Below are 18,181 nucleotides of genomic sequence, written 5' to 3'. Positions count from 1 at the left end.
CTGGAGGCAGTACATTGTGACTGCTTAAGATTTTAAGGCTGACATCACCTTTTCAGCATAGAAAAAAAAAATTGCTAAAGAGCCTAAAAAGCTTCAGGACACAATCGGTTAGGATCATTAAAGGGTTTCTTAGAAACAGTCAGAAGATGTTTAATGAAAAGATACAGCCATACCTGTATTGTACGTATAAATGATACCAAGACTCTCTCTTCGAATTCATTCACTGGAGTATATAAGTTCAGTACTTTTACAATCTGTGAAAAAGAACAACCATCCTTAGTTTCTTTTTATTAATAAGTCTACAGTTACTGATACATTTTTTACATGAGCTATTTTTAAAATTTAAATTATTTTTGTTTGTTTTATTGATTCATACAAAATGTCATTATCTATTCAAAGTTATTTTTAAACCTGCACCCTTAGAACATGTGTTCTTTGGAGGTAGAAACTCCAATTCTTCCATGCATAGGGAAAATACCAAACTGTGGCAAAGTCAGATGATAAATAGCTCATTGCATTCCTACATGCTCTGGAAACATACTGCATTTCCCTTTCTAGCTTTGAATCCCTATGGCTTTCTGTAGCTTCCATTCAAGAGAATCTTATGACCTCAGTGTTTTTCAAGGCAGTGAGCTATTTCTCTACAAGCAGGGCTATAGTCACTAGAAGACCGAACTGCAACACAGTGCCTTTGAATAGTAATGAATCAAACATCTAAAACTTACATAAACAAATCAATCATTTCTTTGGTCTTTTACATTTTTTCTGTTTAAAAAACAAACAAATCTTTTCAACAGAATGAAAACACTCAAAGCATATGGAACTAAAGAACTAAATCAGTGCATTACTAAATCAAAACAGCTGTACCAATGTCACTGCTACTGCTGACACTGCTATGAAAGAAACAGAAATTTGTTTATTTTTCTGATAAGAATGTTCAGTAATAACCAAAGATGCTTGGATCCTGTTATTACCATAAAAATTCTAAGCATACGTTGCACAGTTAAAATAAGTGCAGCTTGTCTTTACGAAACCTAAACTTTGTATGCAGAAGCCTTCAGCTGTGCTGCCAACTGAGATACACTTGGCTCGGCCTTTCTGAGGCTGATGGGTACAGAAACTTAATACTCTTGTTTGCAAACCCTGAGACAACAGCTCTGCCTGAACTGCCCATTATTTTAAATGGATGCCAACTCAGATGGCAGAAAGATGATTTTCTAGAAATTATCTGGAGCTACCTGGGGAACAGAGATTCCAGTTAAGGCTTTTCTCTGAAGATTTTTGCAGCCTGAGACTAACTACAGTGCAACACAAACTTATCTTGTTCATCAGACCTAGTCCTTTTTTTCACCCCTCCAATTTAATCTGTTTAGTTATACAAACTCAAAGCGATGTTAGAAATGTGTGACCTGTCTGTGACAGCGATGCAGGCAGGCCTGGCAAACACAGTGGAACAGAGAACTGCTCAGAAGAGACAGCAAAAAGAGAATGAGAATTTGATTACTTGGGCAGTAGTCAGTGCATTGCACATTGAACAAATGGCTTCTGCATCTTCATCTGTTTTCTTCTTCACTTGCAACAACTGTGCAGCCTGTATGAGGGGCTCCAGTGTCTCTTTGGCCCCACTGTTCATCAAATTTTTATCACGTAGCCATTCTTCAAGTTGACTCACATTGTACCTGTATGAGTTTAGAATACAAAAACATTAGTGCTTAATTACTGTCAAATCAAAAGCATGTCCGTTTCTCTTTCAGTGTTTCTTTCTCCTTACATGCTTTCCCTTCACACTTGTAGTTTTCTGTAGTTTTATCTTCGTTCTATTTCCCTTCAATTAAGGCAGGACATTTTGAGTTTCAAAACAGCCAGAAACTATGGCTGATGACTTCCACTACCTACCTTTCCCCATTTGTTTCTGTTCCTATTAACTGTGGAAATGAGGCAGGCATAAGAGGAAAGGCAAATGAGATTTTGTTCACACAAATGCACAGTGACACTTTACAGTATTACCCAAGGGAGGGCTTGGCTACGTTTCCTGGCACATGCCAGTAGAATGCTTTGGACAACTGCAGCCAAATGCAGGAACAGCCTAAGGTGGCTTTACCACAGGAAGTAGCAAATTACAGCCAAGAGCCCACTAACATTTTCAGCAGCAAGTATGACAAAAGCTCTCCCACCTTATCTGCATTCCCTTGCTCCATGAACACATGTCCTTGCGCAGGAGAAGATTATTAAGTGTTACAGCTCCAATGATGTAGAACATCTGCTTGACAACCTGTTTGATCAGCTCTGGATCCATTCCATGCTGACACATCACAGAATGGAAAGAGTTCAGCTGTCGAATAATGGAGTCCAAAGTGTAGGTTCCTTCATCAGCAATGCTGGATGTTCTCTTCCGCAGCCCTGTCGGTTTCACCCCTGAGACACCTTGGATAGTTTCATGCTCCAGCATTCCAGAAACTGCGTAAAATTGACAACCTTTTAATGATTGAAAATAGTCTATGTGCAAGCATGCTGTGCAAACCAGAAAAATCCTGTTGGCTATTTACACAGAAAAATCACATTGGGCTTTCTGCTAAACACACTCTATCGTGACCTCCAGCAGTTCTTTCAGGACCCGCTACGTTTTGCAAAATCTAAGCTGACAGCATTTTACAGATATTCCAGCAAGAGTGTCTGAAAGGAAGGTGTAACTGTGGCTTAACAAAATACTCTTTTCATCCACCTGGTCGTATGAGCAGCAGAGTCAGCATACCAAGAGCTGTTCCACCCTTCTAAAAGGTGTGATCAGAAAGGTAATGAAAATTTGAGAGAACACTGTCTGACAAGAAAAATGAAATGAAAAACTCTCTCTGAATGTGAGCTTCACCACTGCTAGCTATTTAGTTGCTGATTGCTGCCTATAATGATGGCCAGCCACTTTCTACTCCATATTCATTTTAATTATAATTTCTCATATAATTAAACTCCAATTTTTCCAAGAGATATTTCCCAACACACAAATATCAGACTGTCCTAGCAGTGGTTTCTCTTGTAAATACATGACTTATGACAAACATTTACAACGCAAATTGATTCGTTCTGTCACTGCCAGATGAACCAGCCACCTCTAACCCCACTTGTTCAGTACAGTCCTTGTCAACTATAAACAGAATACCGTAAGAACTATGAATAAAATTGTATCATTCAGGAATAAATATAAGATACAACATAGTATTGCCATCACCATTTTCCCTTTAGTACTACAGTTTAAGGAATTCCACTCTGCCTTACCAATCATTGGTTGCAGAATGTTCTCCAACACTCGGACCAGTTGTTGGTAGATCTGAATAGCCAAGTCACTCAGGACTTGTCTGTATTCAGCTAAGTCAAAATTAGTGAGGCAGTGCTCATTCTGACGAGGTGTATTATGCTTCATAAACCCCTGCATTAATAAAATCACAGAAACAATTGCTTCAATGGAATACAAGAATATAAAATAAAGCCAGTATTTAGATTTTTTTTTTTTAACACAACTGACAAATACTTCAAAGTAATGGCTGCAACCTCTCAAAACTTTAATTTGGAAATTCTGATTGAATACTAGGATTTTGATTTTCAGTTCTGACTTATGCAATGTCTGTTTCCTTGACTTGAAATTCTGAACATGTGACATAGGAACAAAGTGTCAGCTTTCTAGCTGGTAACCCTGCCCTCCCACTCCAACAAGGACATAATAATCTAGCCATTTATTGCCAAAATCACAGGTAAGTCTGAAGAAGGAATTAGACGTACCGTAGCCTCCAAACTTAAAATGGTCTGTCATACTATATTAAAGCACTTAGTATGGCCTGTTTAATTTCAGCGAATCATTACCAAAAATTGTAATAGCAACAGATTCTTCAACTGAATCTGAGCTGAAACTTTCAGGAGTACAATGCTATCTAACCTTTTGGGCCTCAACCTGCAATAAAGTGAAATGGGATCAGACTTTATCTCCTACTACTTTCCACTGATGTCGTCACCATCATTCCAGAATACGTAGCTGTTTTAAGAGACTTTGAATAGACTTGAAGCTATTACAGGAATTAAAGTGTAGTGCTGACAATGGTATTATAGAGCAATGAAACTGGAGCACGAGCACTGCTTACCTCTTCTCCGCTGTACTGCTTCAAGCAGTGCAAGAACCGGCAGGTGTTGGACAGCCAGAAAGACACCGTTTCGAAGTCATCACCTCTTTTCTGAAGATGAAAACAAACACATTTCAACAAAGACTAGAAAAAGGAATAAAACAATGAAATGCTGGATAAAAACTTAAAATCCACTGATGTTTTATAAAACTGTGTATTTCAGTAACATACTTAAAAAATAAATTTTTTGACAAAATACCATTCAAACACCCTCTGTTTTCTGTAATTCTAGACTTCTATAGCATTTACTCCATTCACACACATATGTCCAATATTTCTATGAGTACCTAAGCTCCTGCAGGATCGTTTACCAAACAGTCTGCTTTATTTAAAAAGTAAGAATACTCCACAAGGCATGAAGCATCTTTATCACTTAATATTGCCTCCACAATACTCCCTAGCCTACACTCTTCCAGTCAACTCATTGCGAAGACTTCAGGCAGTAGCTTATCACCAGTAAAACTGGCAGATGAAGCTAGTATGGAAATCTGTGAACCAACACTGCAAATGAAACATTTTAACTACGCACTCTGGAGAAGATTTACAAAGACTCACTACCCAAGCTACTGCATCCAAAGCTTTAAAAAGCTTCAGAGGATGAAGACTATTCAAAATAAAAACAAGATAATCCTTTTTTAACTCATTCAGAGCATCTATGGCATTATGTGGAGAAAACGTTATCAACTGTAATTTGTTGATTGTTAGCCTAACTTTCTGTAACTTCTGTGGGAGAATTTACTGGTCAGAAATCCAGAGTCAATTCACCGATAGACCTTTCCTCACTTACCTAACATGCAATCAGAGGTAAATTTCAATTTAACATTCTCCTAAACCAAGCAGACTGACCTTCAGCACTTTTTTGATGCCATTGATAGTGGAAGTCAACAATGAACGCACTTTCTGGTCATCATTAAGGTAATCTGCATGGCGTACACACATGAACAAAATATATGCTGGTAGTCCTGGAATCAGGTTGACTGCTACCCCACGTGGTTTCAGCTCTTGTGAAAAACGAACACATTATTTTGTTAAGTGGTAACTCTCTGGAAGGTGTTATACATAGTAATTGCAACTTCCCAGTTAATTCTACCTGTGTGCTTATATGTGGCCAGTGAAAAATTAACAGCAGAACTAAGAACATGAGACACTTTCTTAGTAAAATTTCAGAACAGAATAAAACATATCTGCTTGCTAAAAATATGTGGACATATTAATATGTACTGTACTAATCAGACTAAAAGACATTTTGTTACAGCAGACATTTAGGAATTTTAGATAAACTAAACACCAAAACATGCTATGCAACTTTTATGTTCTCATCATTTGCTTTATTTGTCAGAGTATGTGAGAGCAAAGGAGGCTGCAAATGAGAAAGACACTTACCTAATATAAGGTTCTTGACTAGTTTCTGTTCATCTTCCTTCTTATATTCTAACATCCCCTGGAAGTCTTTTTCCTTCCGTGGAATGTTAACTGGACGAATAGGTTCATCAATGATTTGTCCAGGTGATATGTTCTCCATCTGACCCACTTCAGAATGGAAATGAAAAGAGACATTACAATGTCTTCCAGAGAAACCAACATATACTGGAAGAAAGTTTTACATTTCTAATGAGGAAATGTAAAATATAAAACTAAGAAAAGTGTGATTTTTTGGTTAAGGGTAACACTTAGCAACCCATTAAACAAGAAGATTGACTCTTTATAAATATACCTTGGGGTTAGCATTCTTCCTTTGAAGAATTGATAAGTTACTGAGCTTGTTTCTGGAGAAAGCAGACAGCCATAAAAAGCTTTAGAAAGATTAAGGTCTGAATTATTTAAAAACAAATACTTTATCTTTTTAACATTATTAATCGCTTTTAACAATTACAGTGGTTTTACTTATGCAGAGACACGGCAAGCTCTCAGTCTCTTCAGTCTTGAGAATCTAAGGCAACACACTTTGAAGCTCATAAAAATAGAAGTAACTTAGTCCATATCTGAGTGCTCTCATACCCAAGTCTCGCCAGCACAAGAATGAAACCTCAATCAAAAAAAGACAACCTCAGCATTCTTGGCTCCAGTGATAAAGAAATTCACAATCAAAGAAAAACTGGATGTACTTTTTCTATCTGGTTCTTATTTAATATCGCTTTCATCTTGACAAAAACAGATGCTATCTTTGAGTACACAAATAGGCCAGGTAACATTTTTAAATGGCTTCCATCTTCAGAGAAACATCAACCTCCTCTTACTCGCTGCTTTCAAACGATGGCAAATTTCCTGCAGCTTTATAAAGGAACAAAGGGAGCCCTGAGTGGATCTCCTGTTCCTGGAATCAATCAGCAGAGGCTAATGCTGCTGAAGCCCTCACAACCTCCTTGCCACTACGACAGCTAGATATAATGACAACGGGATCACAAAATGTAAAACAAAATCTTTCTCTCAAAATATAAAAGTACCTTCAAGTTCACCAATCTTCTTAGCAAATACTTTCAATTGCTTCTTTAATTTGCGAACAGTTTTGTCTTGCTTTTCAAGTTGTTCCATCAAATCCTGTCAATTAAAATAAGAGACAGATTAAGGTATAAGAAAATGCCATAACGTGGCATAAAATCAGTGCTGTTAGAATCTAGAAAGTGGTGAGGAAAGCTGAACAGTGTTGCCATCCGCTGGCTGAGGTTTACAAGCTGGTACACTGCCTATAACAGAAGACAAATATTGCAAATGTTATTAAGTTGTGTAGCACGACAAGGCAAAGCTCTGAGGCAGGTATACTCTGCAAACACTCAAAACTAGGTCAGTTCTCATGGCAAAAGGCATTTTGCTGCAAACATCTCCCTAATGCTTCCTCCTTGCTCTTCCAAATGCCTCACTGACATGATTTTCTTTATTATTTAACAGCTGTCCTGTATTTCTGCATCATCTACTCATGCCTTCAGGACTGACTCATTATTCAAACTTACTCATTTTATAAGAACATGAAAGAGATATATGCAAAAAGAAATTAACTTGCCTTCACATTCACCAAAATCATAAACCATTCAATATACGACAGATCTTATAATGCTCTCTATCATTTAGCATCATCACATTTTCCACATTTTCTTACACTGAAACTGGGATTTTAAAAGAACATCTTTGTATTCTGTTCTTGAACAACACCTGGTACCTAAAAGACCTATTATTGCAATAAAGCAGTATTCTTCTTTCAAAAGAACACTCTCCAGAAAACTTCTGTGACCTGTTGTGGAAGCAAAACCTCCAGCTCAAAAAAATCTGAAAGCCATTCCAGAATAGGCATTTGAAAGAAGCTTTTAAGAAATTTACTGTTGTAAGTATGATTCTTCATTGCACTCGTAAGAACAGAGGGGACCACGAGCCCCTTGCATTAGAACTATCACCACAGATACTGCATCTTTCCTAAAAGAAAACACTACACAAATTAACAGATGTCACATCTCAGTGAGATCTGGAATTTCATAAATTACATTCCTTCAAGTTCAGGTATGCTGCTATCTCTGTTTATCATTTTTAATTATTAATGCAGATACATTATTTTTTTATTTCCAATTCTATCCTTCAGATTTCACATGTTTGAAAAATATTAATTACAGATCTCTGTAAGTATTTTGATTCAGATTTATTTGCTCCAGTTGTCAGCACTGTAAGGAGAACTCCAAAAAAAATGAAGGCTAAGATTTGGCTACTTACGTTTGCAGGCATTATTAACCTTAGAAGCATCTGTATGATCAAGCCTCAATTTTGCTGAGCTGTATTTAAACGTGTCAAAGTTTTAAAGCAAAGAGTGGACCTGAAAATTGAGCATCTTTTGCATCACGTACCTCCTTTTCAAGGCGTAGAGGCAGAATTAAGTAGAATTAAAAAAGAAACTGCTTTGCTCACAGTGCAAGACATATTAGTAGCAAAACTGTGCATCAAAAAGAGACACAGATGACACAGAGGACACTAAGACTAACAAGAAAAGCAGTGAAGAATATAATTGGCATCATGAAGCTCTCTGCAGGGGATTTCCTTTGGAAGGCAGAAAGGGAGGCAGCCTGCTTTTTAATTAGTGCTCCATAAATAGCAAACGAGACAACAAGGAAGCAGGATTCATGTGATCTACATACAATCATCCGTTTGTAAAGGGAAATCCGGTACGATTGATACTTCTTGGGTTCATCTGCATACAACTCCTCATAAAACTGTAAAAATAGGTACAGGATTGTTTTTCCCCCTCCCTTTCAGACACTAATACTTCATTTAGCACTATATAAATGCAATCAGATTAATGCATGATCAAAGATCTCTAATTTGAAGCAGTTTAGTTCTTAGGTGTGGTGCTGACTCCAGTCTCTCCCAGACAGAAGCTAATGCAGATGAGGCACACAAGTCAGGTCTTTAAAAAATGGGCAACAATAACACTGTGGAAGTCTGGGATATAATCTTTTCAAGACTCTGGAAAGAACAGTTTCTTGTGCTAGTAAAGACAGGATTGCAGTAAGTTCTGCTATGCTAACATCACACCTGGGAAACCTGTAAATTATTTGTACTCTGGGGCTAGGATTGAAAAAGAAGCCTATTCCCAATTTGGAGCAGATCTGCAATACTCAAATATTTGTAGTGAAATACTAACAAATGAGTCTATATTTAACAAGTAAAATTACATTCACTGCATTTGTAAAGAAAGAAAACTCCTCTGGGATGTAATTATGTGACTGTTGTCTTCGGAATTCAGTACGTGATGAGTTGTTCTGTCGGTGGAAAAAAGGCTAAAACTCAGAACACACGACTAAGCAGCAGGAGGGAGCTGTCCAAGATGGAAACATTCGCCATTTACCTTTTCCAGTAGGAGTCAGTTCCTACTGAGGTACATGTATAACATATTTTCAATCAATTTTCCAAGAGCTATTAAGCTGAACTGGATATTGCTCTGAACCTCGGACCTAAGACAACAGTTTTACAATGAAAACTTCTGTAACATATATAAGCAGAAAAGACTCCCTAAACAGCACCTTGTCTTGTTTAGAGAAAGCAATGCCACTCAGAGCTCTGAATTTTCTCCCTGAAGTACAATGGCTGCTCCAAAAGTAATGCCTCTTATTTTATTATGTTGATCACATCACCAAGGTTGATGTTGGTGCTACAGCAAGAGAGGTTGAACCTTCCCACCAATATTCCATTACAAATTTTGTTGCTGTGTGACAGGTGGCAGCAGAGGGCAGTCTGACAGAATGGTGTCTGACATGGAATTACATATGAAGCAAAGGGGTGGAACTGAATTCCTTCACTCATCAACACTTGCTGAACTTTTATGGAGATCAAACAGTGGATGTGAGCACAGTGAGGTGCTGGGTGGTACACTGCAGCAACAACACTATCATTGCAGCTGTGACACAGGTCTCCTCCATAGCTGCAGATTTTTTACAAGCACAGCACACAGGCTCTTGTTCATTACTGCTGGCAAAAATGCATAGCTAATGGTGGTGACTGTAGAAAAATAGTGTTTTGAAGCTGCAAATCTGCTCTATCAAACAGTGCTCTTGTGCTATTTATATTTGTTCTAGTTTCCCTGGAAATAAATAGGAGGCATTACTTTCAGAGCAATCTATGTAGCCTAGAGCATTCTACTAAAAAGAACTTACACAGAGGAACTCCAAGCTAATGAACAGTGATAAGACAATGATTTTTCAGCGTGGGCTGAAAATTTCCCCAGAAATGAACTAGCCTGTACATGATGAACATATGCCTTCACAGGAAAAGGTATTTCACCTGACTTCTCTTCATACAAAAATGAAGTACAGTGAACAAGGAACACCAAACACCCAACTAGTTAAGTTAGTTAAGTTAACTTCTAACTAAATTTCTTTTTCTGGAGCAAAGCACTGAATACCTGGAGCTCATAACACAGTGGATAACCTGTGTAGCTTCAGGCAGGGAGGGAAAGGAGAAGAAAAGCTACACTGAAGAATTAAAGAACTACATCAGCATTTTTCAACAAAATAATATTTCAGAGGAAACTCCACTGCTTGCCAATAATATTTTTTCTTTTTTAAGTTCCATGCATATCAATGATTCTATTTAGGAATGATTAAACTCATTAGTTGAAACCAGCACTTTTGTACTGGGATTCACGAGCTTTTTCTATGCTGCGAACTAAGAAAGTTCTCAAAATGATATGACTTAATCAGTAGTCACTAGTTTCTTTCTTCCATTAGCTTATCTAAAAAAAAAATAAAATCCCTGCACTCAAGCAGCTTTTTCACAGGAGGCTGCCATCTGAAAACCAGTGAGTACTTACAGGCACAGACAAGCTTGTAAGACTCCATGCCTGCTCCAACAACATCATTGCCCTTACCAAGTTCTCATTTGTCAGCCGGGTGATCTCATGCTGCAGACTGGCTTCAATGCGGGCCTCTGGGGGCAGCTGCAGATTCTGTGCCAAGAGCTGCTGCTGGCGATTGTTTTCTTCCTTCAGACTTTGGATCTCACCTCGCAGTGACTCCAGCTCATTCTCGTGGCTCTTCTTCTGCGACTGCAGCTGAGACTCCAGCAGCCTGAAGAAGTTGAGCAGCAATTGTAAGATCACACTTGGTAAGACATCCCAAATTCTCAGAGGGAGTTTAGCTGCTGCTCAGGAACAATTAGCAATGGCTTGCAAAGGAAAATGAAAAAGGCAGAGTACTCTTTAAACCCTTCAGTATGCCTTCTAATTAAATTAAGTTTGTGGGATCAAAAAGTGGAGAGAAACTAATTGTGACAATGTTTTGCATTTCCTTTGTGATGGAGCACATACTGTGCATGGTACAGCTGAGAATGTGGCAAGGAATGTATTGCTACGCCTTCACAGACTGCTCCTGTTTGTAAAGGGGCAAGAGAGGTTTTACCTCTACCCAAATCATATCAACTGTGTAAAATGACGACAGTCTATATACTTAAGCTAGGTTTCTGCAATACTAACAAAGGAAAATCTTTTTAGAGTTAACTCTGTTCAGTCAGAAACCATTCAACTGCAATTAACAATAAATAATCTTTATATTCTAACACGAAAGTAAACATTTTGAAGAGGCCTGTCACAGAATTGTAGGGCTTGCCATTTGTGCAGGAATGGTTAACTAAAGAACCAAACCCAGGACCAGGATCCAGGAGCTCTGTTTCACCCTTGCCACTGACTTGCTCTTTTCCCTTGGGCAAATCACGTCTCAAATTCTTCTTATGTGAAACGGGAATAACATGCAAGAGCCTCCTTCAAAGCAGTGCTGTGTGGATTAACTCATGTTTGCAAGGTACTGTCCAAGAGCTCTGACTCATTATTTCATAAATATACACACACAGGAAGTGACACTACTGGAGACTGGTAGTGTTCAATTAGACAATCTTTCAGGGTTTAAATATGCATTAGGCAGCCACATTTATTAGTAACCAGACAGATCAAGCACGCGAGGGCAAATAGTCGTTTACCTGCATTGCTCTGCCATTAATACAAAGCTTGTTGTCTCTACAGTGCTAGGATGAAAAGGATGAGGCGCGGAGCGCTCACTCTCACACGAGCATTCTGCTCTGCAGAACACTTGTTCTAAGTTACACCTTCACAGACCGTGTTAGGTTTAGAATTTGTAAGCACAAGGGAAGGAAAGACTTCAGTTAGTAGCATTCGCTGCAAAATAGCTCCTTCTGTAGTTACTGCTACCAAATGTGTATATTTAAGAAAATCAGCACTGCAAATGTGTTGTGCCAGGACGTGACCAATGACCATTTTGGAAGTCTAGGATATGTTACAGAGGCTCAGTCACACACAGAGAGCAGAACTGCATTTCCTAACCAGGTGAGCTGCTCAATGACCAGCATGCGGTTTTGCAGCAGCCACAGTGACTGTACCAAGGTCTGGCCAGCACCACAATGAACTAACAACTGCTTCTCTGCTTGTGGGCTCCCCTTCTTGTCTGCTACACTCTGGATCTTGCATAGAGAGGTGTGGGAGAATAATGTTACATTTACTGAACCCAAGTCAGAATAAAGAGAGCAAGACATAACTATTCAGAAGTTAAGAATATGCTGAAATTATTCCAACAGTACATTAATTTTGATATCCAACATAAAGGCAGACAAATGATACACAGTTAAAAAACTCTTCCCCTTGCAGATCTTCTGGCATTTTACAGTCTATTTTTGTGCAAGTATTCTTGAGAATTACCTATTCTTTGTTGCCACCATCTTAGCTTCTCAAATAACATAACGTGGAAAGCCAAAAACTTTGGCAATTAACTTTGAGGAAATCCAACAAAGATTTTTTTCTAAGCAAAAAAGAAATACTGTAGCCAAAGCAAGGGGCACAGTTAGCTAGAAGAGAAGGTGCAAATGAAGAAAAAACCATTCTGAGAAGTCTGGTAACCTGTTGGCTTGTTTTAACCCTTCATAAACCAGCCAAAGTTCTCCGTCCTCATTCAGCATATGATAGTCCTGGGGAGATTGCCTTCCAAGAAAAGTGTTTAAAAAAATACAAGAGAGATACATGATGGTGATGAGATGACATGTTAAGGACATTACATACTAAATTATAGTTACAATAAAAGAGAAAAAACAATTCTATAAAGCAACTTGGAGAAATACCTCTCCGTTTATAAGTATTTCTTCCCAGTGATGAAATTTAGCTTGTGGCATTAGCCCAAGTGTTACTCAGTTCATGCTGTTACAATATACATATTATGACAGACTACCATGATTACTACTGGACAAAAATAAAAAAAACAGCACGTGGAACAGAACCCAGTTTGAGCAATGTAGCTGATTAAAGACTAAGAAGGTGCAAGTCCAGGAATCATGATTTGACATGTCCCCATTGTTTCTTAATCCTTTCAAATATTGTACACAGCAGTTTTACTAATCAAATCAAATTATAACCCCAAATACAAGTGTTCTCTATGCATTTACACTAAGGTAGATACAACCTATTGAACATGATATGCTCAGGGTATCAGACTGCAAATGACTGTAAATGAAATAAAGAGAACATGTACCTGTTTGTTTCCTTCAGTCCAATATATGCCTGTGCTATTTCCCCTTTGTCTTTCATCTTCTGCACATCCTCCAAGAGGATTGTAGAATCTGTCATGGTATTCTGGAAAAGAAATGAGGATTTCCAGGGTAAATTTAACAATGTAATTGTTCTTTGAACCCATGTTTTTGTCACGTTACTCACATGGGACCCTACCCAAGCGGCATGCTAGAATGAGTTTGGGTACTTCAGGAACAAGAGTTTAGTCTGTAACTTCTAAAACCATTTGGTATATCTTTTAAAATGACCGCATACTACATGCTGAAATATCATCTATCTACTGATTGGGTACATCTGTAAACCTTGTTTCATTATTTTATCATCTAAAAGAAAATGAAATCATGGATTTGCATTTGGTTAATATTACTACATACTGAAATTCAAGCAGCATAATTTTGTGACAAGTTTATAAATACAGCTTAATTCTGTTTTAAATTTTATTTCTAAATCTCATAAATAAAGTCTTCACATATTTTCAATGCTCTGACAAAGCAGGCAATAATTTACAAGGACTGGAAATTTTTTAAGCTAGATATCATCAAAATCTAATTTTTGTTTCAGTTTTGAATGTTACTATGGCACTTTTGCCTTTTCTTCAGTAAAACTTGAAATAAATAATCAGTGTTTGCAGTCAGCTAAGCCAGTCTGATCTTAGTCATTGCCATGCATAATTACCAGAATGCTCTAACGAATATAAGAGCTGTAATTCTGACTTTTCTTTTTGACTTTCAAAACAATTAAGTGCTATTTTCCTGTGTAAAATTTATCAAAGGAACAACTCTGCAGGCGTAAATTTTGGAGAACAGCTCTCTTATGCCTAATACAATTTGTGTTATCTAATATGAAAACCAATAAAACATATAAGCTGCTCAAAAAATAATTCCCAACATTACAGTGAGATCTTTGTCAGTTTTCTACAATTCTTTCAATACTCAGTAAAAATACTGTACACTGCCAATATTGCCTTAGCAACATGTATTTATTACTTCTGTGCTAATGAAAAAAATGCTAGTTACTCTTACATCCTCAAGAATACTCTAATTGTTACAGTTGTAACACTTAGCACCTCTCATTTAAAGTCAGTTTGGTTCCTCATTTTCCCAAATATTCTATCTACAACTAAATTTTCTAATCAAACACTCAGCAATTCCTGTCTAGTATCTGCAGATTACAACTTGAGTCCTGACTGTGCTCACTGCATGTCAAAGGTAACAAACACCATAAAGTAATCTTCCTATCAAGGAATTCTTTTGTGAAATGTATAGATTTTGCTGTAGAGATCTGATTTGTAAATCACAGTGCTGCTCCTGCTCTTCAAACACATTAAGCAAGATACACTGATTGAGCCAACCAGACTGATTCATGGATCTTTCCTTTCACGTCCAGGTTAACATAAACCAACAGTGCAAAGTTGTTAAATCAGCTTGTTTTGAAGCAACTTATTTCCTTGTGCAGAAGGGGAAGATGGGGATAAAGGAGACAAAAGAAAGGGATAATGAGAACGGTTTTTCAATAACAGCAAAGTAAGGAGTAAGAAGAACTTCAAATACATCAAGCTGAGTGGTGCAGTCGATACATTGGAAGGAAGGGAAGCCATCCAGAGGGACCTGGACAGGCTGGAGAAATGGACCCATGAAAACCTAATGAGATTCAATAAGGCCAATTGCAGGATGCTACACTCGGGTCAGGGCAATTCCAGGTATTTATACAAACTGGGGTAACATCTCCTTGAGAACAGTCCTATGGAGAAGCACTTGAGGGTCCTGGTGGACGAAAAGTTGGACATGAGCCAGCAGTGTGTGCTTGCAACCCAGAAGGCCAGCTGTGTTCTGCGCTGCATTAAAAAAGGGGTGGCCAGCAGGGAGAGGGAGGTGATCATCCCCCTCTTCTCAGTTCTTGTGGGGCCCCATCTGCAATAGTGCATCCAGGCCTGGGGCTCCCAGTACAGGAAGGACATGGAGCTCTTGGAAGGAGTCCAGAGGAGGGCACTAAGGTGATCAGAGGGCTGGAGCACCTCTCCTATGAGGAAAGGTTGACGGAACTGGGCTTGTTTAGTTTGGAGAAGAGAAGGCTCTGGGGAGACCTCACTATAGCTTTCCTGTACTTGCAGGGAGCATATAAACAGGAGGGGGAACGGCTGTTTACAAGAGTGGATAGTGATAGGACAAGGGGGAATGGTTTTAAACCGAGACAGGGGAGGTTTAGGTTAGATATTAGGAGGAAGTTTTTCACACAGAGGGTGGTGCAGCACTGGAACAGGTTGCCCAAGGAGGCTGTGGATGCCCCATCCCTGCAGGCATTCAAGGCCAGGCTGGATGTGGCTCTGGGCAGCCTGGTCTGGTGGTTGGCGACCCTGCACATAGCAGGGGGTTGGAACCAGATGAGCACTGTGGTCCTTTTCAGCCCAGGGCTTTCTATGATTCTATGATACATGTATGCTATATATGAAAGGCAGGGAAATGATAGCACAAGTATTTGTCACTGTTTGTTTGTTTGTTTGATTGCATTAAATAGTTCTGGTTAACAGTTGTAGAAAATAACATGTACCTTGTCCTCCTGGCAATCAAATTGGTAGGCAAGAAAGAAGAGGAACAAAACATTAGAAAATTTTGTCTGAGCTGCAGCTGTCCAATCTAATAAATAAACTGTCTGTTACCCGTCCCACTGGTCATCTTCACATTTTCCTCATAACTAATGCAAAAACAACAATTTGGTTCCAGCATCGCTGAGAATAAGTTATTCAAGGATTTCTATTCAAAAATTCACTTATAGTGCTAAAAATATCATAGGAAAATGAGTTTTGTTTGCTTTATAATTAAATCATTTGAAACAAGATACGTACACCTCCATGCATCACAGACTTTCAACACATTTTGGACAAATACAAACACATTTCTGCAGTAAATGAAGGAAAGAGAAGATGTATCTGTTAATTCCCTTCTGCAGTTACAAATGCTAGAGTTCAGTTCAATGAAACTGATTAGTTACTAGTTTAATTGATACCTTTTCAGATTAAATAACTTATATTCAAAGCTATTACTTTGCTAAGTATCTCATCAGAATTATAGCTTTATTTTATTATTATTTTTTAGAAAATACACTTCAGGGGATGTGATCTATTCTTCTAAAACACGTCACCTATCAAGCAATAATATGGATTTCATATATCTTCATAGGTTATCTTTATAAAATTTTATTGCTTTTTGTGTGCAGTCATTTATGAGCCCGCCTAGATTTAGCAGAAATTGATCCTCGTATTTCCTGCTGGACTATTAATTAAAAAGAATTCCTGACAACACAGTAAATTTCCCAGTCAAACTACATAACTCACTAGAAATACAATACTGCTCCAAACGAGAATCATTTCTGCATCATTAAAAGAGTCTGGGGAGATCTCGGCCAGACAGTCTGTATTTGACAGCTTGCTATGATCTTCATGAGAAGCTGGTAGATAAGCCCAAGGTTGGTTTATTAACAGTCTCCCAGTTTGGACTGCCGCAATTTATGCACTAGTAGTGGATGAACAGCTAACACTTAGGCTTTGAAACGTAGATAATTTTTTCTGCCTTTTCAAGCAGGCTGATAAATTAAATAAGGCACGCGAGTTACACAACGTAACTTTACTACCCAGTGAACCTCTTGACTGGTATTTACCTTGGGTTGAATAGCTTCTTTCTGGCTAACCAACTGAGACCTCAGGATAAGCACTTCTTCCTTCCGTACTTCCAGTTCTTCGCTTACTGAAGTCAGCTGATCCAGGAGAACTCTGTATGCTGGAGCACCAGGAGCAGTTACTTCTGGGGATCGTGTTTCTGTGAGGGCCTTCTGCAGCTCGTTCAACTCATTCTTCAGTTTTTTATTCTCAGATTCAAGCTCTTGACGCTGCAAAAATGGAGACAATTCCATCAGCCAGCAGCATGGCAGAAAAGCTGAGCAACTGGAACAAACCCAACAATCCCTCCCCTGTTCCCAGCTGCATGCCCGATAGGATTTCACAGATAGGGCTACCATTAGACTGAATGGTAGTACAGGTAGATTTGAAGGGAAAAGAAAAAAGAAGCAACAATCCTTTTTTCTCCTATTCTTCCCTTAATAACAACAACAACAAAGTAAGCTCCCAAAACAGCAGCCAACAGGATAAGAAGATCCTGCATCATTCAGGGTTACTAAGAAATATTTTAATTGTTAGTGGCCTAAGGTATGTATCAATTTAAAGAACATGTTTGGAATACAGAGCAACATTTATCACTCTATCTTTGCTCAAATTAACTTGCAAGCTGCACTAAGCTCCAATCATACACTCCACACCTTAAAAAAAAAAAAGGTGATCTTACAACAAAACACTTTCTGGGGAATTTTAATTCTAGTTTTTCTAGCTAATATTCTGAAACAGCAGAGCTGATGTAACGTACTACACCAGCACATATAATTGTTGGCAATATATTCACTAGAAAATAACAAAGAGCTCCTTCTTAGATTTACCTTGAGCGATTCATACTCCAACTCTGCACCTCTTATTGGAGGCCTTTCCTCCTCCTGTGAAAGAACACAGATTAAGTGTGAAAAAACAAAGGAATAAGCAAAATAAGCAATCCTTTCTGTTGGGGCAGGAAAAGGAAAGGGAGCTGAAAATTTTTTCCTATAGAACTGAAAAATGCTCATTCTGGTACTGCTGAGCACTTAAGTTGAATATTGGCATGGTCTCACTTAATTGTGTGTTGAAGACATATAATTGGTTAATGTAAATAAAATCATGTTCCTGTCACAGATAATGAAACAGAGCCAATGAGTGCCAGAATGTTTAAGATATTCACTGTTGAAACAAATGCCAAAACTAGTTTAATATTTTTACAAATACTTAATGAAGCCACATGAGAGAATTACAATTAAAATCTGCTAAGCAAGCTTGTCTAATCTCAGCATTTTGACTCTGCTTAAAGCACTTATTCTGCCTAAAATTACCAATTACTTATTC

The 18,181-nt window shown here is 38.2% G+C and overlaps 1 protein-coding gene across 7 annotated transcripts in view; it reads right to left on the bottom strand.

Moving 5' to 3' along the window:
* Positions 1 to 18,181, bottom strand: part of MYO5A (myosin VA) — a 95,253-nt gene that overhangs the window by 4,083 nt on the left and 72,989 nt on the right. For 2 of the 7 annotated variants that reach the window (XM_085234350.1, XM_085234349.1), the window contains exons 27-40: positions 17,689 to 17,742; positions 16,861 to 17,088; positions 13,169 to 13,269; positions 12,544 to 12,624; positions 10,510 to 10,708; positions 8,282 to 8,356; positions 6,611 to 6,704; positions 5,550 to 5,696; positions 5,013 to 5,167; positions 4,128 to 4,217; positions 3,271 to 3,421; positions 2,175 to 2,457; positions 1,505 to 1,679; positions 174 to 254 (exon numbers count right to left, since the gene is read on the bottom strand). In XM_085234350.1, coding sequence (XP_085090476.1) covers positions 174 to 254; positions 1,505 to 1,679; positions 2,175 to 2,457; positions 3,271 to 3,421; positions 4,128 to 4,217; positions 5,013 to 5,167; positions 5,550 to 5,696; positions 6,611 to 6,704; positions 8,282 to 8,356; positions 10,510 to 10,708; positions 12,544 to 12,624; positions 13,169 to 13,269; positions 16,861 to 17,088; positions 17,689 to 17,742 — 1,914 coding nt within the window. The remainder of the gene's footprint in view (positions 1 to 173; positions 255 to 1,504; positions 1,680 to 2,174; positions 2,458 to 3,270; positions 3,422 to 4,127; positions 4,218 to 5,012; positions 5,168 to 5,549; positions 5,697 to 6,610; positions 6,705 to 8,281; positions 8,357 to 10,509; positions 10,709 to 12,543; positions 12,625 to 13,168; positions 13,270 to 16,860; positions 17,089 to 17,688; positions 17,743 to 18,181) is intronic. The other 5 variants (XM_085234352.1, XM_085234351.1, XM_085234355.1 and 2 more) reach the window with 3 other exon arrangements.

The sequence above is a fragment of the Meleagris gallopavo genome, chromosome 12 (genome assembly GCF_905368555.1).
Source record: "Meleagris gallopavo chromosome 12, MGAL_WU_HG_1.1, whole genome shotgun sequence".
Lineage (NCBI taxonomy): Eukaryota > Metazoa > Chordata > Aves > Galliformes > Phasianidae > Meleagris > Meleagris gallopavo.
Note: the sequence above shows the minus strand (reverse complement) of the source record. Positions and strands in the feature narration are given on the sequence as shown.